Source organism: Dama dama, chromosome 15 (genome assembly GCF_033118175.1).
Source record: "Dama dama isolate Ldn47 chromosome 15, ASM3311817v1, whole genome shotgun sequence".
In the NCBI taxonomy this organism is placed as follows: Eukaryota; Metazoa; Chordata; class Mammalia; order Artiodactyla; family Cervidae; genus Dama; species Dama dama.
Window position 1 is genome coordinate 69,665,622 of NC_083695.1, and position 22,474 is coordinate 69,688,095.

Genomic DNA, 22,474 nt, shown 5'->3' on the forward strand with positions numbered 1-22,474 from the left:
CATAGCCTGTGTGAAGAAGAGCTGCTTGTGGGCGGCGAGGATGTGGGTAGCATCACCTTGGGCCAGTACCTCCAGCAGCTGGCACGCCACCGGAACTTCCTGTGGTTTGTGGGCATGGATCTGGTACAGGTATGGGAACAATGCCCATTCGTAGGATGGCTGCAAATGCCTCACTCAAGGGAACCGCCTTCCCAGAAGCTGGGAAATCAGTTCTGGTCTTGCCTGAGGACGGCTGAGCGGCTGAATGGCAGGAATATAAGTTGGGTAGTTAGAGACCTGGATTCTCCCTGCATCTGAGCTCCTAACTCCTTGTGTGATCTTAGGCCCGTCTTGCTCTTTTGGGGCAGCCATGTTCTCACCTGCAACGTGAGAATAGGAGAGAGGTGCTCCCTTGGGGACTTTTTTTTGGCCACTCTGTGGGGCATATGTGGGCTTCCCTGATGGCTCAGTGGGTAAAGGATGTGCCTGCAATGCAGGAGACACAGGAGACGTGGGTTCAATCCCTTGGTCAGGAAGATCCCCTGGAGTAGGAAATGGCAACCCACTCCAGTATTCTTGCCTGGAAAATTCCATGGACAGAGGAGCCTGATGGGTTATAGTTCATGGGGTCCCAAAGAGTCAGACACGACTGAGCGACTAAGCACACATGATGCTGAGAACACTTTAGTATAATTGTATTTTTGCAGGGCATGTGAGATCTTAGTTCCCCAACCAGGGATCAAAACCACACCCCCTGCATTGGACATAGAGTCTTAATCACTGGAACACCAGGGAAGTCCCTGGGGACTCTCTTTAAAACACCACAGGCCAGACCTAGAACACATGTAGTATATAAGCCAGCGAAATTTAGAAACAAATTGTTTTTAAGCTTGTTTTAGCATTGATAAGTTTTACAAGAGAAAGCTTTTAGTTGTTTTAATGGTGATGTTATCATTCCTTCTAGCTTTTATAGATAAGCATAGGAATTTGGTTTTAGGTTTTGTCCTGGTATGTTCCATGTTGAAGGACATGGGACTAGAGGCTGCTCTGGCTTCTGCTGCTGCCTCCCCCACCCCACCCCTGTTGGTTTTCCCTCTGTTCCTGGCTCACCTTCACCCCGCCTCCCCAGCCTCCTTAGTGTCCCTATTGGTTGCAGGTCTTTCACTGCCACTTCAACAGCAACTTCTTTCCCCTCTTCCTGGAGCATCTGTTGTCAGACCACATCTCCCTCTCCACGGGCTCCTTCCTATTGGGTGAGTGGGTACCTTGTGCTGGCCGGAAGGACAGAGGCTTGCACCCCAGAACCCCTAGACTGACTGCAGATACAGCCACCTCCCAGCTGGGGCCCAGGTGGCAGAGGGCAGAGTCTGCGCTGGGGCTGCACCTCCAGCCCCCACCGCCACCCGCACTCTTTTCCAGAGGGAGGGAGGGCGCTTCTGTGAGTTTGAGTGGGTAGGGCTGCCCTCGTGGTGGTCCTCTTGGTAGTCACGCCACCTAGCGGTAATGCGGCGCAGTAGCTCGTTCACAAGGGCCGACAGCTCTCCTGACAGGCCTGGGAACGTGCTTGACTGTGCTGCTTCCCTGTGTGGTCTTGGGTGTGTTTTATTTAATCTCTTTGGGCCTCCATTTATCTGTAAAGTAGGGATAGTACTTACCTTAAAGGGCTTCGAGGGCTAAATAAAAGGATGTGGAAACTCTTAGCACAGCGCCTGGACCTCGTTAGTGTTGAATCAATGCAAACTTTGATTTCTGATGGTTAGAATGTGGGCAGCTGTGGAGGCTGTGGCAGCGCCCCTGACAGGCCGCGTTCCCGTCCCCAGGCATCTCCTACGTCGCTCCCCACCTCAACAACCTCTACTTCCTGCCCCTGTGCCGGCGCTGGGGTGTCTACGCCGTGGTGCGGGGGCTCTTCCTGCTCAAGCTGGGCCTGAGCCTGCTTATGCTGTTGGCCGGCCCCGACCACCCCGGCCTGCTCTGCCTCTTCATTGCCAGGTAGGCCCTGCCCCTCCCTCGCCCCCTCACCCGTGTGCCCCCCACCCTCCATTCTTATCCATTCTCTCTCGCCGGCAGCAACCGTGTCTTCACTGAGGGCACCTGTAAGCTGTTGGCCTTGGTGGTCACGGACCTGGTGGACGAGGACCTGGTGCTCAATCACCGCAAGCAGGCAGCCTCGGCGCTTCTCTTTGGCATGGTGGCCCTGGTGACCAAGCCAGGCCAGACCTTCGCTCCGCTGCTGGGCACCTGGCTGCTCTGCTTCTACACAGGTGAGGGCCCAGGGGCTGGCATGGTGCTCGAGGCTCCAGGGGGCACAGCATACCTGGTGTAGCAGCTGATGAGCCTGGGACCTGGGTCCCAGTGAAGCAGAGAGAATGACAACGAGCCACGGCAGAGTCTGGGCCTGGGCTGCCCCTGGCTGCCACCCCTCGTCTGCCTGTCCCTATGTGGGCAGAGGAACTGGGTTCCATTCTTTCAGTAGTTCATTCATTCATTCAGCAAGTATATATGGGATACCTTCTCTGCCAGGTGCTATTCTAGGTGCCTCTAGGGAGAGAGAGAACAAAATAAGACAGATAAGGTCTTTGCCGTCATGGAGCTTATATTCTGTGTTGGGGTGGGGTGGGGTCGGCACTATACAGCTAAACAAGAGAAGAGCAGGCAGAGATAAGTGCACTGGTAACAGTATCATTGTGGCTAAGAAGCTACTCTGTGTGGTCTGGAAGGACTCTGAGGAGATGGCACCCGGGATGTGAACTGAAGGGTGAGGATTTAGTCTGGAAAGATCTCAGCAAATCACAGACAGGCAGAAAAGAAAGTACAGGAGCCCAGGTTATCAGGAATGGTTTGGGTTGACATTTTCTCCTCTGGGGGATCTTCCCAACCCAGGGATCAAACCCCAGTCTCTTGCATCTCCTGCACTGGCAGATGGGTTCTTTACCACTGTACCACCGGGGAAGCTCAGGAGTGGTTTAGAGGTGAGGCTGAAAAAGTGAAGAGGGGCTCTGTAAATCAGGGCAGGGTTTGGATTTTATTCTCAGTGCAGCTCTTGGGAAGATTTTAAGTAGGGCAGTGGCCTAGTCTGATTTACATTTTTTAAAGTTTGCTCTGCTCTTTGGAGAGTGGACTGTAGGGAGGCTGTGGCAAAAGCGATGGAGGCTTGGAGCAGGTGGTGCTGGGTGCTGAAAAGAAGTGTTTGGTTTGGGCTGTGTTTTGGAGTTGGGGGAGGTAAAGGATTGGCTCTTGGGGAGTGGTGAAGCTAATTGAGGACTCTGGGAAGAATTTGGTAACTGGGGGGATAGTGGTGTCATTCTGCAAGGAAGAACAGGGGAGAAGCAAGTTCGGATGTGGAATTGAGAGTTGGGGTTTGGACGTGTCCATGTGACATCTGAGATGAGGCACTGTGGACTTTGGAGGCCAGGACTGACCTGTTCTTTCTGCGGGCTGTCTTGTCCTAGGTCATGATCTCTTCCAGCAGCACCCCCTGGCCCCTGTGGGGAGTGCTCAGCCCTGGCCAGAGCCCCCGGCTCCACCCCCGGCACAGGCCCCCACACTCCGCCAGGGCTGCTTCTACCTGCTGGTGCTGGTGCCCATCACCTGTGCTCTGCTGCAGCTCTTCACCTGGTCCCAGTTCACGCTGCATGGGAGACGCCTGCACATGGTCAAAGCCCAGCGCCAGAACCTGTCACGGGCCCAAACCCTGGACATTAAGGTGGTGTGAGGGGAGTGCAAAGCCACCCTGTTGAGGACACTACCTGTAGCCCTGGGGGGGCCAGCCCTGTGTCCTGCTCTTCCGCCTCCCTGGGGTCCTGCCTGGAGGACAGATGGCAGAGTGGGAGCACTTGGGGCTGAGCTGGAGTGTCACTGGGATCTAAGTTTCTGCATGGCTGTCTGGCCCAGCTTGGGCAAAGGCTGGGCCATGTGTGTGCTCAGGGACCTGCTTCCTCCTCTAGGGCAGAAGGAAGAAGAGGACTGAGAAGGGTGGGGCCTGCCCTGTGGTCACATGGGATTGCTATGGGTATGGAGGCCATTCCTCCTACCTGGCCAGGGCTAGCGCCCTGTGTGGGCTCCGGAACCACTTTTGCCTGGTCAGGACTGGGAGTCCTACCTGCCCCTTCCAGTGGTTTCTCTCAGAATTCTCTGCTTCAGCCACACCTGGAGTAGCACACCCCAGCTGCTGCAGGGCACCCCTGAACCCCAAATGACCTCTCAATGAGGCTCATCTCATCACAGACTGATTAAAGCCGGTCATTTCTATTTCCATTACTGAAGTCTATGCTGTGTATGGGAGTGGTGGGTTGGAGAACAGGATTCCTTAATAAGAGCAGCCTGAGAACATTTTCAGAGATGAGTGGGGTAGGATGGAGGGGGATGCTGCATCAGGTTCACTGAGGTAGTGGGGAGAGCCTGCAGACCAGTGGCCTCATGGGCCCCTGGGAGCCAAACAGCTTTCAGGCCTGTGGTCGTAGCCCCAGTGTGTTTCCCATGTACCACTGCTGGAGGTGGTGGGCAAGGAGTGGCCACTTCTAGGCTAGAGATCCTTAACCCTGGAGTCGCTGGGATCTTCCAAAGATGACTTTTTTTTTTCTTTACTGTGTGACTGGGACTAGAAACCTTGGCTTTAGGCCAGTGTTTCTCAGTCTGGGCTCTACAGACATTTGGGGCTGGGGAGTTCTTTATTGTGGATGGCCTCTGCCTACTAGATGTCAGTAGCGTCTCTCCCCAGTCATGACAACCAAGCACCTCCAGACATTGCCAAATGTGTCCTGAGAGGCAAACTGGCCTTAATTGGGAACCACTGCCCTAGACCAATGGTTATTTGAAGGTCTGCATCACAGTTAAGAATGTAGTCTAGTGCTATATTGCCTGGGTTCAAATTCTAGCTAACAAAGGGCAGATTTGGGAGAAATTACATAATCTCTCTCTGGCTCTATTTCATCATCTGTAAAGTGAGTAACAAACATACTTGCATTTTACAGCTGTTGCGAGAATCAAATGGTTAACACTTGTAAAGTGCCTAGCAATTCCCACCCCTAACTGCTCAAGTATACAGGTTTAAAATGGAGAAGTGATTAATCAGAATATCTGCGCATAGACCCTGGGAACTGCGTTTTAATAAACTTCTGACTTTAAAGATGTGAAGAGCTGGCCTCTTATTGCAGGTGGAGTCTCATCCATGGGCTTGGGCATGTGTACAGGGCATGGACTCTCAGTTCCTGACTGGTCTTTGGGCTTTGTCAACAGCATCTTTGCATCCACATGACTGGCTGGGACTTGGGTGAAGGTCTGGCTGGTGCAACAGTGACCTCTAGAGGACGGACTAGGCCCAGTCTCAGGGCCCACAGCTCCTCCCTCCTCCCACCTGCACTGACTAGACAGAGGCCCAGCTGATGTGTCTATTAGAACGAGTTTATTTAAGTACACTGGGCCCCACCAGGCAACATGGTTTGTGCGAGGCTGTGCAGGGGACAGGCTTGGGCTAAGAGGAGGGAGGTGAGCTGGTTAAGCACACTGCAGTCCGCGGGTCGCCACATCGCTTTCACACACACCTGCTGCTGCGGCCCACACCTGGCAGGGCCTTTGGTCGTTGGACGGCATGGGGTCGAGAATACTGCCTGGAATCTGGGATCGGGCAAGTGTTGGTGTCATGGGTGAGGGTGCCAGTGAATATCTGCTAGCCCCAGCTTTGCACCTTCTGGGCTGAAGAGTCTTTGGACCCCTGCCAGGCCAGCCCAGTCCAGGGTAGGCACCAGGCCCCACTGGACCAGAGGAGGTGAGCCTGAGCCCATCAGTTCCTGGCAGCCTGGTCTGGCCCCTCCCTCCCTGACCAAACAAGTCCAAAGAAGAATGGCACAAGTCAGCCAGAGGGGGCTGTCTGGCCTCTACAAGCTAGTCCCCCGGGGTCAGCTAGCATGGGAAAAGGCAGCTTGGTTAACTGCGGCTCTTTCTCCAGTCCTATGGAGGCAGCATCCCCAACACCCCTCCTTTGTCAGGAGCCTCTGCCAAATGGGGTTTCTACCTCCTATTTCAGAAAAATCCAACTAGCAATCAGCCTGTTGATTCCAGGGCAGTGAAGAAGTGGAAGAGGGAGAAAGAAAGAGGCCGGAGTGACTTTGAATGTAGCGTCTGAGCTCAAATGGTCCTGAGGCCTATGGATACTGTCAGTTCATGTTGGCAGGGAGTGGCGGGGCCCTGAACGCTATGCTAAGCTTAGGCGCTGTAAACATTAGTGTGAACAGGGTGACTGGTGGGCGGGGCAATGAGCTCCCTCTCTCCAGTCCCCTAACTGAACAAACACTTCAATAAATAAAACTGAAGATGGCACTGCCCATGGATGGATGGAAAGCAAGTTAACAGGACCTGAGGCCAACAGGCTCCTGAAACTCTCCCGAGATCCCTGGATGGGGTTGGGGGTTGGAGCAGTAAGCCCGCCACTGATCAGAAGTAGCGCTCCTTGCCCTCCTCAAATGCCCAGTGTGGTCCTGGTCCCCAGGTGAAGTTGAGGGCATCCTGCCCGCTCCTGACAGGGAAGTCTCAGTAACGGCTCCTGGAGTGCTTCTCCAGCTTTCTAAACCCAAACTGCAACATGACCAGACAAGAACTCAACCCTGGACTCAGGCCTCAGTCCGCGATCAAGAGGCATCGAGAGCAGAATGATAAACAAGGGGAGGCCGCAGGGCACCCTGGGTAGAGGGGGTGGGGCCGGCCCAGCCTAGGATGGGCAGCAGCAAGTGTCCCCGGGGTTGGTTTACCTCCCTCTCTGTCTCCCTGTGGTAGTAAACATAGTCCCACACAGCCAGACAAAGGCCCGGCTGACAGAGCAGGGCCCTCTGCCAGCACTCTTCCCTGTCAGGGGCCAGTTAGTGGTCAACCCCAGGTCTCAGGCCGTCGCCATCATGGGTAGTTCATCGTCCTTTCCGGGCCCTGAAATCCTGGGATCCCTGGGCCACACGGCACTCGCATAGGTGCACACATTCATACCCACACACACACACATTCATATACACAGGCAGTTCCTCGCAAACACTCCGACTCAAGAAAGCGAGTTTTAAAGTGGAGTTAACTTCAGAGAAAGGTGAAGACGATGTCCCAATATTAGAAGGTTTTCCTGTGGATGGACCGGGCACCGTCTTCCTCGTATTCCTTCTTAGAGACCCACATCTTCTTAAAGGTGTCCAGGGAGGCGAGGATGGAGCCCCTGGCATGGAGGGAATCCAAAGGAATCATGTCAGAGATGGGGAGTGGGTATCTGTGGAGCCAGGCAGTGCCCCTAGGGTCAAACCAGACCAGGCTTTTCTTCAAAGGCCTGGGGTGGTGAGGCGTAATCAATACCTCTGCAATAAGAGTGTTCCACTCTTATTCCCAGAAGAGCTACTCACCCAATCCATGTGGAATAGAGTCTCTCTTGCGGTGCAGATATCTGCCAGGGTGGGTGGAAAGAGGAATCTGAGATGGCCGTCCTCCCCTCTCCCTTCCCCGTCTAACACTCGTCTCACCGCCAGTGAGGGTCAGTGGATATATTTCACACAACAGCCTTTTTAAGTTCTGTCCCTGCTGGACCCTGTGGCCCCTCTGGGGGGTACCATGGTCAGCCTGACACTCATCTGGAGAAACAGGCTTCTGGCAACCCGAAGTACCTATGGCTCCCAGGGAAGCAGGGGCTATCTGAAGGCAAGATCCAGCTCTGCTGGGGGCTGGTGGGGAGCTGATTGCATGGCAGGCACCACGCTCCTCCACTTAGGATCCCTCCTTCCTCAGGCAGGCCAGCTCCTCTCAGCAGTCACTGAGGTGCTGGACCGTGTCACAGGGGACAGCTGAAGCCAAGCTCCTGTCAGCGTTAGCTTCCCTGACAGACTGCATGTCTAGCATCCTGCCACATCTGGGGATCAGAACTGCCCCGTTTGGTGAAGACCCAACATGAGGATGGGTCCCCCGCTCTAGTAGGCCTCAGGGGCACAGTAGAAGCTGGGAGCCACCTAATGGTGCCTGGAAACCTTGGGCAGAGCAGGAAGGGAGGCCGTGCCATGCAGTGTTCCAGACCCTTGGCGGCCCAGTTCGCCCACCCCCTGGCATGCTCCTACCCTGATCTTCACGTCTTTTGGAGCCAATTTCTTCACTTCACTCAATAGCCTGTCACCAAAACCTGAATAGGCAAGAAGGGAGAATCTCACGTCAATCCCCTGGGCCCAGCAGGACGTGGCAGCTTCCTGGGGTAGGGCCCTGAGACCAAAGCCCAACCTTTGAAGAGGGTGGAGCCGCCTGAGAGGACGATGTTGGAGAACAGTGTGCGCCGCAGGTCCATGTCAGACTTCTGGATGGCAAACACCAGCACCTCATGGATGCCCTCACTCTCCTCGCCAATCAGGTCCGGCCTGAACAGCAGCTCAGGTGCCCGAAATCGGGAAGGACCAATCTGCGGGGTGGGGGAGCAAGCGTCTCAGGCTCAGGTCCCTCTGCCCAGGGCTTAGTAACCAGGTGGCTCTGAAGGCCACACTCAGGGAAGACTTTCTATGTTAAGAGCCGCAAGAAACAAAGATAGCGCTCCTAGGAACATAAAGGAACAACCAGCACGCCTGGGAAACTAGAGAGAGGAAGCTCTTGTGTTTAATCCTAGCTCTGACATTTTCCAGCCAAGAGACTTGATAGATTCATTCATTTGTGGAAATTTCCTCCTATCAGTGGAGGTCCAGGGGGCTGGAATTCACTCTATACTGTGCCTGAGTGGTTAAGGACAGCAATACACATCAGCCTTCTAATCCCACAGGAGAACACCTCCTCCCCTCCACACAGGAGAAGCAAAGTCCCTAGCACCTCACCCTGCAGGAGATGCTGCAGCTCAACAGCTACACTGCTCCAGGCAGAGGGTGTAAAAGAACTGGTGCGCTTGACTCCAGCCTCCCCGTGGGGAGTTCTCTTTGGCTCAGTGCTTTTAGGACCTGAGGGGAGAGGTCTGCCGCCTACCTCAATGGTGCTGCCGTCGGGCAGGTAGTATTGCGCCTTCTCCGTCTCTAGTGTCTCATCCTTCTGGGGGTTTATGGACAGGTAGCAGGCTCTCTGGAGAACCAAACACAAGTCAGGTTGGCTGGAAAGCTGGTGCCTACCCGATCCAAGTCCCCATCCATTGCAGTGACTGTCCTAAAGATTATTAGAGCTGCATATCCTAAGTGCCATTCCGTGAAGCTGACCCAAACCTCCCTGCCCCTTCTTAGGATATGTGCCCCCACCTGTCCACCTTCCTGGGGGCCAAGTGTGGCAACTCAGCTTTCTGTATTTGAGTCTGAGACCACACCCTAATCTTAGTTCAGACACCTGTCTTTTTCCTACTACTTGTATGGTTCTGGGCCCTGCCTACCCAGCTCAGAGGTCTCCCTGGAGCCGTAGATGATGCAGAGGGTTCATTTTACTTAAAGAAAAAAAAAGCAGTCTGACTTCTTCAAGGGGGTAAAAGAACATGTGTAATCTGTATATGATGTATAAAAACAATGAGCACGGGCATGCTTATCACTCAGCTTAGGAAATACAGGCAGCTCCCTTTTGCCCACAAGATGGCAGCACTTTGGAGGGTCAATCCCTCAGGGTGAGGGGACTGGCTGGAGATCACAGGGCCGCCAGGAGGCCTGGTCGGGAAGGACAGAAACCCATCTCCAGGGCAGGAGTTTAGCCACTCTTCACTCTAAGTCACGGAGGTCCTGGCTGCTGTTCCTGTCCCCTCTCCCAGCCCTGGGCCCATGGGGGCAGCACTCACTTCTTTTATGGCCTTGACAATCTCAAACTCGGAGGATGAGTGGAAATCATAGCCCTCCTTGCGCAGGTAGAGGCGAAGAAAGCGAGAGACGTCTCGGCCAGCGATGTCGATGCGCATGATGGAGTGGGGCATGGCAAAGCCCTCGTAAATGGGCACGGCATGGGTGACACCATCCCCCGAGTCCAGCACCACACCCGTGGTCCTGCCGGTGGCATAACTGAAGCACAGGGGGCACAGCATCACTCACCCCTGCCTCCTCACTCTGGGAAGATTCACTTCTTGCTAGAGTTCAAGGTCAGCTGAACTAAAGCTGGGGCCTGCCTTCCCCAGAAGCCTCCAACTGGACTGAGTATGAAGGCAGCCTGAGCACTGAAGCAAGCCTGGAATATCTGAAGGAAAGGAGCCAAGCCTCTCCAAGCGCCCCTTCTGCCACCCCTCCAGAAGAATAGGCCCTCCAACCGCAGGAGATGGCCTGGCCTTCTACTGCTTCAAGGGACCCAGCCTGAGGGACAGTTTTTACTCTCTAGACAAGAGGAAAAAACTCAGGGGTCAGGAAAGAGAAGTGAATGAATGAAAGAAAATAAGAATATTTTCACTTGCATAAAAAACTAGCTTTTGGGGACTTCCCTGGTGGAGTGGCTAAGACTCTTTGCTCCCAATGCAGGGGGCCCAGGTTCAATCCCTAGTCAGAGAACTAAGATCCCACATGCTGTGCAATGCGGCCAAAATGTTAAAGAAGGAAAACCAATCAACCAACCAACTAGCTTTTGGCCCTCAAGGTCTGTCCTTAAGTTTTTCTCTTGGTAAGGACAAGGGTACAGACATATATGTGATATGAGGGGGAAAACCCCATAATGTTTCATAAACAGCACCTGACATTCAGCCTTCGTGTTAGATGACAGGCAATGGAGAAGGCTGTGGTGAAGTCAGGTTTCCAAATCCTGTTTAAAATGGCAGCTGCGATTTTCTTTCAGCTTCTGCTGATTTTTGCTCTAGAGGAATGCAGGCCCAGCATTATCAGATCTTCCCATTTTTTTTCAGAGAAGTCGGAAATTTTGATTTTGATAGGAAATGTCCTAATTTTTAAAGGTTGGCTCACAATTTTTCAGCGGGGTCAAACATGCCATCTGCAGGCTACCAATATATGATCTTGGCAATAGACCTAACCCTGGTGGGAGGCAGGCTGGGAGCCAGACAGGATGACAGGGGTGTTTTCATCACGAGCCTATCACCAGCCTTGCACAGCGCCTGGCTCAAGTAGGCCCTGAAAAAAACACCTGAACTCACTGCAGGGGCCAGCAGGGAGAGCTGTTGCAGCACGTGGCCTTCCCAGCAGGCTCAGCGGAGAGCCTTTGGCACCAGACCAGGAGGGAGGGCCGAGACTGGAAGATGCTCCCTTTCCCACCATCCATTACTGTCCCTGGCAGGGGTGCTTAGGGAGCTCTGCACCAACCCACAGCAGGGCCAGCCTCGATTCTGCCAAAGGACTGCTTCCCCTCAGGGGCCAGGCTCGCCAGCCAGCTGTTACTCACAGGCTGAGCACAGCTTGCATGGAGATGAAAAGGGCTGGCACATTGAAGGTCTCGAAGAAAACTTCAGCAGCTCGTTCCCGGTTTTTCCGTGGATTTAAAGGCGCCTCTGTCAGGAGCACAGGATGCTGGTGAAAGATGCCCGGACAGCAATTAGGGTGAGGACAGATTCCCAGCCCTCATTAGTACTGCATAGCTGGCTGGAGAGCCCACACGGACTTTGTCAGCCTCTCTCTAAAAGAGGGCTGGTGGGCTGGTCACTTACCACCAGACAAGCCAGTTTCTCAACTTTCCAAATTCATACCCCCTTTAAAGTGTCATTCTATCCTCACCTTCTACTACCCTCTTGTCCTCCAAGATTCTTATATAGGCCCTTGTACCTTCTGGATAGCTCCAGGTGTCAAAATTTTGCTAAACTCTAAATTTGAAATTACTATGATAAAAGTAATCCTTAAATTTTTTTTTCAAAATAGAAAATTAAATATCATTATTGATTATACTATTAAAAAACAGAATATATCCCTCTCTTGGAAATTCTGATAAGCCTAGTCAGCACCTTCCTTTGTGTTTCTGAGTTGGGAGTTCCTTCCTTAGAAACTAAAGTCCCCCCCATGTTCATCGCAGCACTGTTTATAATAGCCAGGACATGGAAGCAACCTAGATGCCCATCAGCAGACGAATGGATAAGGAAGCTGTGGTACATATACACTATGGAATATTACTCAGCCATTAAAAAGAATTCATTTGAATCAGTTCTAATGAGATGGATGAAAGTGGAGCCCATTATACAGAGTAAAGTAAGCCAGAAAGATAAAGACCAATACAGTATACTAACGCATATATATGGAATTTAAAAAGATGGTAACGATAACCCTATATGCAAAACAGAAAAAGAGACAAAGATGTACAGAACAGACTTTTGGACTCTATGGGAGAAGGCGAGGGTGGGATGTTCTGAGAGAATAGCATTGAAACAAGTATACTATCAAGGATGAAACAGATCACCAGCCCAGGTTGGATGCATGAGACAAGTGCTGAGGGCTGGTGTACTGGGAAGACCCAGAGGGATGGGATGGAGAGGGAGGTGGGACGGGGGATCGGGAAGGGGAACACATGTAAATCCATGGCTGATTCATGTCAATGTATGGCAAAAACCACTACAATATTGTAAAGTAATTAGCCTCCAACTAATAAAAATAAATGGGAAAAAAAAAAACAAACTAAAGAGTATATATAGCTCCGAAGTCTGAAAGGCGTGGGTTGGAACCCCAGCTCTACCACTCTTCACTGGGTGATTGCGGAAATACCACCTGGCTTCTCTGAACTTCTGTTCCCTTGTTTGTAAAAGGGAGATAATAATACTACCTGTGCTCATAGGGATGCTGTGAAGATTAAATGCAAACATGTCTGAAAAGCACATGCCTGATGCCTAGAACATAAGACACAAACACTCAAGGCAGTTATCGTTGTCATCTGCCTCATCTCTGGGATAGGGCTTCTGTCTGCTCTGCATAGCCCCCATGGCACCCCACACACAGGACCCTCACCTCCTCTGAGAAAGTCTGCAGCTGGTCCTTAGAGTAGACATACTGCCAGATGCGCTCCATGTCATTCCAGTCCTTGACGATGCCGTGCTCCATTGGGTAGCGGATGGAGAGGAGCCCTCGGTGCTCCTGGGGGCAGACAGCAGTGCTTGCAGCCGCAGCCAGCCTCTCAGCAGGACTGCTGGGTGGACCCCACAATCCGCACCCCTGGCTAAGGATGGACCCACCCATCCTCCAAGTCACTAAACTGTATGCTGTGAACTGTGCTCAATGCCCAAGCAGCTGGCAAAGCAGAGGGCTTCTGCCTTTCCGTGGGCCCCTGGGTGGCATCCTCCTCATTGTCTGGTCCCAGGACACAATCTCCTGGCATCTGCAACCAAGGTTGGCAACAAAGATTCTGTTGTTCTGCTTCTAGAAGCTGCCCGAGGGCTCTGCCAAACTGTACTAATTAACTTATCCCCAGGGTACCCCAGCCAGGATCTCCCCTCAATCACTTTTGCCAAAAAATAACCAAGCCAGTCAATTTGATCATTGGCAACATAGTGATAGAAGGAAGGCAAAAGCCCTTTTTTCTGGACTGGTCTCTGTTTCCCAAAGTGGGGTTCCAGATATTTCCTCTCCAAAACCAGAGGCTGTTCCTGGGAGAAATAAACCAGTTAGGTTTATTCTCTTTAGAATGAAAGAGTGAAAGGGGAGAGTTCAAGAGGAAATTGTTTCTTTTACTCATGTCCCTCTGTCGGATACTGCCTGCATGGGGAACAGTGAAGGTCCCCTGCTGGCTTGAGGATTCTTCAGTAGGACATGGGATTACCTCGGCTTTGGGGCCAATGAAGATGTCACCTTCGAGGGCGCCTGCCATGACACGAACATGCTTGGGTCTGCCCACACTACAAAAGAGAGTGGGGAAGACTATCACTTCTCATTTCGTGACATAACACAAGACAGAACACAGGAAAGATGTACTAATGCATATACTTGGATGGGAAGAAATACACTCAATTCTACTGCGACTGTCACTGAGGAATGCACTTCCCACAATTTCTATAATGAACATTTTTTTTGTATTTATGCATTAGTATACTATTTCATATGTTTATTATATTTATAAGTTATCAAATTCGGGAGGATTCAATATCCCTAGTTCTTCTCTTCTGTATGTACAGATCAAGAGAGACAAGGAAACAAGAGTTCATTTAGAGTGATTAACTCAAAAAGTTTTTGTCTCCTTAGCCTCCTGCCCAGGCCTTCTACGAAGGACAACTGTGATGCTGTAACTGAGAGATGGCCTTCCTCCTTTCTCCGCTGCTTTGACCCCTCTCCCAGGTGCCCGTGCCCTTTTCCTGCCCGCAGCATCTCTGCCTTGGTAAGAAAGTGCTGAGAAAAAGACTCATTCTCCCGAGAATGGTAGGTATGGTTTAATGTCAAATTCCATTCTGAGTGACAGGAGAATTTTAAGAAGAGGACTCCATTATGAGAGTGTCATCCAAAGCAGTAAGTCACCAATGATAACATTTTTGGCAAATAAAAAAACAACTGCCCCTCAATTGTACCATGCAGGCAACAGTTTGCTTACTCCCAAAGCCAGCTCTTGTCCCTTGCTTGTTGTTGTTTTGAGTACCAAGGCTGACCTAAATGAGAGATCCTGTCCCCCTAAAAGATGGAGGGCTGACATCATAACAAAACTGACTAGCCTTACAAGCTTCTGACTAAGCTACAGAATGACTTACTAGTTTGGGAAGCAGTATTTGGGGATCTGATCACCAGCAAAACCAGCTTTAATCACACCGGATCCCTGAGGAGAGAAAGAGAAGTCAGACTATCACACAAACAAGAAGAGATTCATATCACATAGTATGTATAATATGGTTCCACCTTTATTTTAGAAAGAGAAAGGACCTTATATTTATGTATAATATATCCACTCATATGAGGATTTGTACCGTGAATGCATGCCAAAGGGAGGGCACTGGGGCTGGGAATGGTGAGGGGAATTTCTACTGCACACTCTATTTGATTTTTATGTATTCTTTGTCTTTTCTACATTGAACATGTTTACTTTTGGAATTAAAAATAGTATTAATAAAGGGAAGAAAAGGAAAAGGCTTGAGGACAGAAGAGGAAAGTACCTAGAAGCACAAAGCGGCCGAGTTTAGGAACACAACCAAGGTGGGAAGGGCGCACAATTCTGCTAAACCATCAAGGAGTGCTCATCTAAGCTACCTTCCCAGCTCAGACCTGAACTGTCCCTGCTCTCCAGGGCCTCTATGACAGACACACCTTGAGGGCACTGCCATACTTGAAGCTAACTCCCATATGACATATGCCGTCTGGTTCTGACTGCAGGGGCAGACTGCAATGATTTGTGGGGTGGTTGTAGTAGTTGTTTTGCCTTTTTTTTTTTTTGTTGTTGTTGTTTTTGTTTTGCTTTTTCACTGTGCTTTGCTGTACTCATTGGTCTCTTGAGGGTAAAGAGCAGAAGAGCCCTTAAGCACTCTGAAAAGAATCTGCCGTCTCCCACCATCATCTGGTACCACTTGGGCCCAGCCAAAGTAAACACTGATTCTGGACATCAACTCCATGCAAGACAGATGTTGAGGCTTGATGCTGCCTGCAGATCACCCTGTTCTCTTCCTTCTTAATTCTTCTACCACTACACTGGGTACCCTTGTCCTTCTATCCCCAACACAGTTGCGGCTCCAAGTGCAGCAAGCCGTCTCCTGCTGCCTGTCGACAACTTCTCCTGGGGTGCAGTGTAATGTTTCCAGAACACACAGGCATTAAACACATCAGGAGATGCTAAATAGCCAAGGTTACCTTGGTACCAAAGGCTTCCCAGCAATACCCCTGGATCCATCTGTCTTTTTTATTCCTGCATTTTTATAAGAGCAAGGTGAGGGGGTAGGTGACTGATCCTAGCGAGGGAGGAGGGAGGAGGTTAGAAGTGGTTGAAGGACAGGGAAAGAGGTATTGGGGGAGAGCAGGGCAAGCCAGTTCTCTAAGACAGCAGGAACTTCTGCCAACAGAAAAAACAGGAGACAATGTGCAAACTCATCGGTCTGGGCAGAACAGCAAGGAGCCTGGAAAAGGTACAGCTGTAAACTGAGCTGAAAGACTGGGAAGGAGGGAGGACTATCCTACTGCAAACCCAAGGGCTTGGGGACAGTGGCGCAGCTAGTGAGAAGAACATCGTACAAGAGAATTTGGGGAACTCGTTAGCTCAGGCTTCCGATAATTGCCCATTGCCTTCATCTGGGTGTGGTGACGCTAACAGACTAATTGGATCTCCTGGCAGGAGTTGAAAACGAGAAAAGTAAAGATGAAATCTGTGCTTTAGACTCTAGAATTTTTTTTGGACGAGACTGATACTTTTTTTTTCCCTTTAATATTTATTTATTTGGCTGCACCAGGTCTTAGCTGCAGCATGTAGAATCTTTCAGTTGTGGCATGTGGGATCTAGTTCCCCAACCAGGAATTAAACCCAATCCCCTTGCCTTGGGAGTATGGAGTCTTAGCCAATGGACCACCAGGGATTCTCTAAGATATTTCTAAGAGATGATTTTCCTGGAGATTTGACTTTGAGTTTACTGACAAGAGGGCTAGAGTTTGAGTGACAAGGCAGATTAAGACATTAGATTATTTTCTTTCTCCCTGTCCTTCCCAGCAAGAATATAACAGGTCCAGTTCAAATATCACTGCCTTCCTCCTGAAGGATAATCTCCAGCTGGAATTTGTTATCCTCTTCCCATTACCTATCACCACTACCTCGTTCACTAGGTAGCATGAATTTCATTCTGCTTTCTATTCTAATTTACGGTTTACATTTTTGGTCTCTTTTCAGTGCAAATTCCTTGAGGTCAGAGACTTTGTATATCAGCAGTATGACATTTGCAGGCTACTTGGCTAGATGCTGGCTAACTAAAATGAAAACCAAGCTCAAATGATTGGCGGATGAAGCCGAAAGTATGGAACCTGAATGAGCAGCTGGAATGCCAGAAGCCCCAGGCAGAGGTGGTACAGGGAAGATGAAGACAGTCTTGGGAATGATACACAAGGTAGAACCAGACCCAGCTTGTCCCTGCAGCCCCATGAGCTGGCTTGGCAGGCCAAGTGTCAGGTGAAAAATGGGTGGGGACAGGGGAAGTGGCTGAGTTGCCTTTATTTTGCTCAAGCCATACCAAGAGAGCATACAAAGGGGTCATGTCAACTTAACAGTATTTGTAACTAGGAACTGTATACTTGGCAAATGAGCTGCCACTCTTTGTTATTCACTCTGTCAAAACCAAGTAAACAAATGCTTTGTTTGAAACAAATGCCTACATTTGAAAAAGTAATCTCATTAAATATTTGATTTTTGGAACTCAAGTCTGCTGCCAGCCAACTCTGACCATTCTCTTTCTGATGCAGGCAAACAAACAGCAAATTCCTCAGCATGGTTCTTGTAGTACCTGCTGGGTATTGACCCAGTGGCTTGGGCAACTTTACCCTAACCACTGATTATTCTTAACATGCTGGGAAGAAGGCTAGTTGTCTGCCGTTTAACACTGAGAGGTGGAGCCTCAGATTCTAGGACACTGGTAGCCCATTCTGGCCCAAAGACATATTTTGTTTGGTCCACAAAGTAGTTTTTAAAAAACAACTTTATTGAGATAAAATTCACATACCACACAATTTACCCTTAAATGGGTAATGAGCTTTTTTAAATGGTGCATAATCTAATGGTTCTTAGTATATTTACAGAGCTGAACAATCATCACTACAACCTAATTTTAGAACTTTTCATCATCCCCCCAAGAAACCCTGTACCCATTAGCAGCCATTCTCCATCCTTACTAACCCCCACCCTAGACAACCACTAACGTACTTTCTATCTCCACAGATCACAAACTACTTTTACATTGACTTCCAACAGTTAAAAATTAGAGATTGCAGGACTTCCCTGGTGGCCCAGTGGTTAAGACTCCATGGTTCCAACATAGGGAGCGAGGGGTCGATCCCTGGTCGGGGACCTAAGATCCCACATGCCACCTGGTGTGGCCAAAAAAAAAATTAAAAATTAAAAAACACTAGAGATTGCATATGAAATTAACACTTCTTCTTCTTCTTTTTTTAATTAACACTTCTGATTTCCCTTGAAAAATGAGAAAATCTGGTAACACTGAGCCTGCATGGGGACAACCTGCTGGAAATAAGAAGCAGCTGACCCTTTGGTCAAGCATGCTCAATGCAGCTTTCAGATTTCTCACTTATTAAGACTACCTTCTCCTCATCCCCCTGCCCCTCCTCTGCCTTTTTAATGTATCTGCTTGGCCTCCCCAGGCATTGAGTTTGAGACCCCTATTCTAGACATTCTTTCCACCTTGTGAAGCACATCCATGGCTCTCAAAATACACGTAATTGAGTGTAATCTATAAGCTACCTTCTCTTCCCTCTCTCCACCAAACCAGGGAGGATTCTCACTGCAGTTGTGCAACCAACAGGCTGAAAGTCATACCACAAGTGATGGTGTTAAATAAATACACTGACTTCATTTTCTCAGCTAAATTCTAGTGTCCCTTAAACTTAAGTGAATCAACAGATCTTAAGAGCTGATGACAAACTGTTAGAAAGAGAAAATTAGTGAAATTTGACACTGACTAGATATTTGATGATATTAAGGAATTACTGTTAATTTTATTAGCTTTGATAATAGTATATTGGTTATGTTTTTAAAAGTTTGTGCAAGAGGGAAGTGGGTGGGTATGTTGCTAAAAAGATTAGTCAAGAGTTGATAACTGTTAGAGTTAGATGATGGATATATGGATATTTGTTATAACATTTCCCCTCCTTTTGTTTATATTTGAAATTTTTTACATTAAGGAAGGGCTTCCCTGGTGGCTCAGCAGTTAAGAATCAGGATACCAGTGCAGGAGCTGTGGGTTCAGTCCCTGAATCTGGAAGATTGCCTGGAGAAGGGCATGGCAACCCACTCCAGTATTCTTGCCTGGAAAAGAACATGGACAGAGGAGCCTGGCAGGCTACAGTCCATGGGGGTCACAGTCAGACACAATTTAGCAACTAAACCACCACCACCACCAGAATAAGGAGAGCTAGCAAATAAGATGATAGCAGCTAAGTAAAAATTCAAAACATAAATACTATACACACACACATTATAAAATACATGTGTCCATAAAATCAGAAAGAAAGGAGCACATTAATTTTACAATGAGGTTTGCTTCTGGGGTTATGTATGGACCAGAAAGAAAGGATGGGATTATGGATGGGTACAAAGAGGCTTCGATTATATCTGTAATGTTTTATGTCCTAAAAAAATCTGAAGCAAATTTGGCAAATGACAACATTTATTAAATCAAGGTGGAGGACACATGCTACATAGGTGCTTATTATATACGTCTCTGAACTTTTCCGTGTGTTTAAAGAATCTCACTTTTCAAAAGGGGGCCAAAGAAGCATAATGACCCCCCCAAAACAGTAAAACTCTTAGGTTGAAAAACTTGTAGAGATCTGATATTACTCCTGCATTTAGGCCCACATAGTCTAGCCAGAAAAGACAATTTTAAGATTGACTATAATGTTGATTCATTTTATGGAAGTATTTAATCTTCGAGATCCTCCCAAAGATCTGAGCTTCAGAATAAATACAGTATTCCAATAAAAGTGTTGTAGTCCTGAGAGTGGCCCTTCTCATTCTTGTACTACTATCTGTAATATGACTTTGGGAAGAACAACATGCTTAGTTTTTTAAAATACTCATCACTTTTTGTTGTTGTTGTTGTCATTAAATCGCACATGCACATATGCATACACACACCCTTCCATCTTCTTCATTAAATTCTGATGAATTGGTTTGGTCCCAGAATTCTATGAAAGGGGTGGTCAATTGTCTTAAGACTAGGAAAGAAAAAAAAAAAAGACTAGGAAAGGCTGTGAACTGATAACAGGGCTGTTCTCTCTTTTCCTTGCTTTCTTTGTTTTTCTGTCTTTTAATTACACTCTCCTTAGCCCAGAAATAAAATTGTGGCAGCATGATAAGCTATGGAGCTGTTAAATCTGCTGGAGACACGTTATTCTCATAATATAAAGCTGGCTCAAAAAAAAAAAAAAAAAGCTGGCTCAACTATTTTAAATGATTTACTGGCAGATAGTAAATTCTAGTGGAAAAATTATTTACGTTTCTCCTACTTAACCTTTTGGTGGGATTGCTGGCATAATAAAGGAAATGTTTTCCCAGAGAAAAAACAAGTCTATTCCTTAAGTATTCAAACTGAAAAGGTACTGCTGCTTTGAAGCATTTCAAATACACTATCAAGAATGAGAAAGAAGGAACTAAGAAGCATTTGCGTAAGTGACATAAAGAAAATGGTTGGAGATAGCACTGCTGCCCAACAATTCTAGAAGCAAAAGGTCTGGTGGGATGGACAGACTGCTCCTTTTGCACTGCAGATGAAAACAGGAAATTGCTCATTTCTATTTTTCTTTCTTCTTAAAACCAAGAAAAAGGCACATGAGGCATACACAAACTGGCTGAAGACAGAAATAGTAGTGTTCTCTGAAATTTAACATCAAGAACAAAGAGTCCTGCTCAACCTCATGCAGTAACTAGTCCTTCCTCCCATCCTTTTTTTATTTAGGGACATCTTTATTACTGTCATAGAGATTTTTCAGCCATTTATCCCCCCCACCCATAAAAATTAAAAATCCAATGTGCACCTAGTGGTGCCAGGCCCTAGATACTGGATGTGTGAAGTGAACTGGGGAACGAGAGACTAAGGAAAAGTGAAGGACTACCAAGCATCTTTTCCCACCCGGATTCAATAGCCTAAAGAAGGAGATCCGCGACCCTCCCCGCCCTGCCCGCCGACCAAATCCTCCCCAACATAAGGTGTCTCACTGAGCTCAACCTTATTCCAGGAGAGAAGGGAAGTTAGCCAAAGAAGCACCTTTCCTTGGAAAAAGTGAGGAATTAAGAACTCAATCTCAAATTGAGTCTTGGCTCTTCAATTCATAAGCCAGGTGGTTTGAATACTGTTATTTAACCTCTCCACGTCTCATTTTTTCTGTATATTTCGAGTCCTATCTACCTATCAGTGTTGAAGCTTGAATAAGATGGTGCAGACGAAAGGACCTTGCAAGTGCCAACGGTCCCAAGGACTGAATCAAGAGACCGAATCTGAGTCAGCTTAAGACAGAGGGAATTCGCAATTCTGACTTAGTAGAGGGACTCAGAGGGGACTAGAAAGGTAGCAACCAATCTCCGTTGGACCAAACCTTTGAATGGAAGACAGACATCCACTTTTTTAATAACTGCCTCCTTCCGCCAAAAATAAGAGCTATATTTAGATTCTTTCCATTTGTGACTATCGATGCATTTGCGTGGGTACTATCAGGATGAATAACGGATAAAGCACTGGATTAATGTGCGACCTTGGGCTCACTTTACCTTTTTGCGCTTCAGTTTTCTCATTTGTAAAACGAGGATCAAAATTCCTGCCTTAATTATTCACCCGGTTTTTGTGAAGATCCAATTGGAATGTATGCAAACCCTCCGTGTAAGCGCTGGAGCGCCTGGCAAGTATTATGTTTAGTAATTTTTACCCCCAGCAACTAAGCGTTCCAAAGAGGAAGGTACCTCCCTGCTTGCTTTGTCATTCTCCTTTCTTCTCGACCTTTATTAACGCTGTAATTTATAATCACAGAAATAACTGAAATCCTGAGGCCATTTCTGGCATCACACTCTCGGACCCCACCCAGATACACCGCCAAGCCGAAGGAAACTTAGCCCTTCTCCACCCGGCGGCTGGCCCTAGCCCGTCTGCCCCCTCCACTGGGAGTCCCCGAAACCAATCACAACAGCCCTCGTGCACCGCACCGCCCTTAGAGAGGGGAAACACTATGGCGGCCCGGAAGAACGGCAGGGGCGCGAGCCAATCACTGCAGAAGGCTGCCCTCATCCGGCAAGGCCCAGAGGCGGGGTCAGCGGTCAAGATGGACAGCCAGAGCAGCCAATAGGGTTATCGAAAACTGGGGAGGGGCGGGCGCCGGGGGCTCAGAGCGGTTAAGGCCCCTTGAGTCAAGGGCCCAAGGACCCTGCTAGGACTATAACCCTTCCCTTTATCCATCCCAAGGTTCTCCATCCCATGGTTGCTGGCCAGCTGGTCGCCCTATCTGCGGACTTCAGGTCGAGGGAGGAGAGAGGCGGCGGCGGCTGAACCCGCCTGACAGGCCGGGCCAGTGACAAAGAACCGGCAGCCCAGACTGAAACACGGGAAGCGATCCCTTCGGAGAGGAGAGCATAAGCCCTGCTAGGGGGATGCAACTCACGTTGTCGATCACGACAGGCTGGTTGGCGATTACATCGTAGGACTCCATGGCAGAAGAACCTCTCCTTCCGAGGAAGGAACTGCCAGCCCGGTCCGCCGCTAACGCCACTGACACGCATGCGCAGTCTAGCCGCCGGCACTGGGCAGTCGGGGAGCGGCCCGACCTCACTTTCGAAGAACTACAATACCCAACATGCCTTGCACCTGAGTTAGCCAGTCAGGCAGCTTCGGAACCCCGCCTCGTTTAAGGAACGGAGCGGCGCGTTTCGACGCACAGTACGCTGGGCTTTGTAGTTTCTGTAGGTAAATAGAAGGGTACGCCTATTGATGGTTGCAATTTCATGTCTGGATCTGTAGTCCCTT

The 22,474-nt window shown here is 49.0% G+C and overlaps 2 protein-coding genes across 5 annotated transcripts in view; one reads left to right on the top strand and one right to left on the bottom strand.

Moving 5' to 3' along the window:
* The window catches only part of MFSD13A (major facilitator superfamily domain containing 13A), a 32,826-nt gene extending 27,711 nt beyond the window's left edge, over positions 1-5,115 (top strand). For all 4 annotated transcript variants that reach the window (XM_061162484.1, XM_061162483.1, XM_061162482.1 and 1 more), the window contains 5 exons: positions 6-129; positions 1,136-1,232; positions 1,800-1,971; positions 2,050-2,243; positions 3,432-5,115. In XM_061162484.1, coding sequence (XP_061018467.1) covers positions 6-129; positions 1,136-1,232; positions 1,800-1,971; positions 2,050-2,243; positions 3,432-3,694 — 850 coding nt within the window. In that variant the 3' untranslated portion in view covers positions 3,695-5,115. The remainder of the gene's footprint in view (positions 1-5; positions 130-1,135; positions 1,233-1,799; positions 1,972-2,049; positions 2,244-3,431) is intronic.
* Positions 5,116-5,361: 246 nt separating this feature from the next.
* ACTR1A (actin related protein 1A) lies at positions 5,362-22,243 on the bottom strand. Its single transcript, XM_061162485.1, has 11 exons — positions 22,113-22,243; positions 14,519-14,583; positions 13,603-13,678; positions 12,795-12,920; positions 11,251-11,375; positions 9,719-9,935; positions 8,935-9,027; positions 8,212-8,386; positions 8,055-8,116; positions 7,353-7,393; positions 5,362-7,171 (listed from the first exon to the last, which is right to left on the bottom strand). Exons 1-11 carry the CDS (start codon positions 22,158-22,160, stop codon positions 7,069-7,071), a joined length of 1,131 nt encoding a protein of 376 aa, XP_061018468.1. The 5' UTR covers positions 22,161-22,243; the 3' UTR covers positions 5,362-7,068.
* Positions 22,244-22,474: the final 231 nt, after the last annotated feature.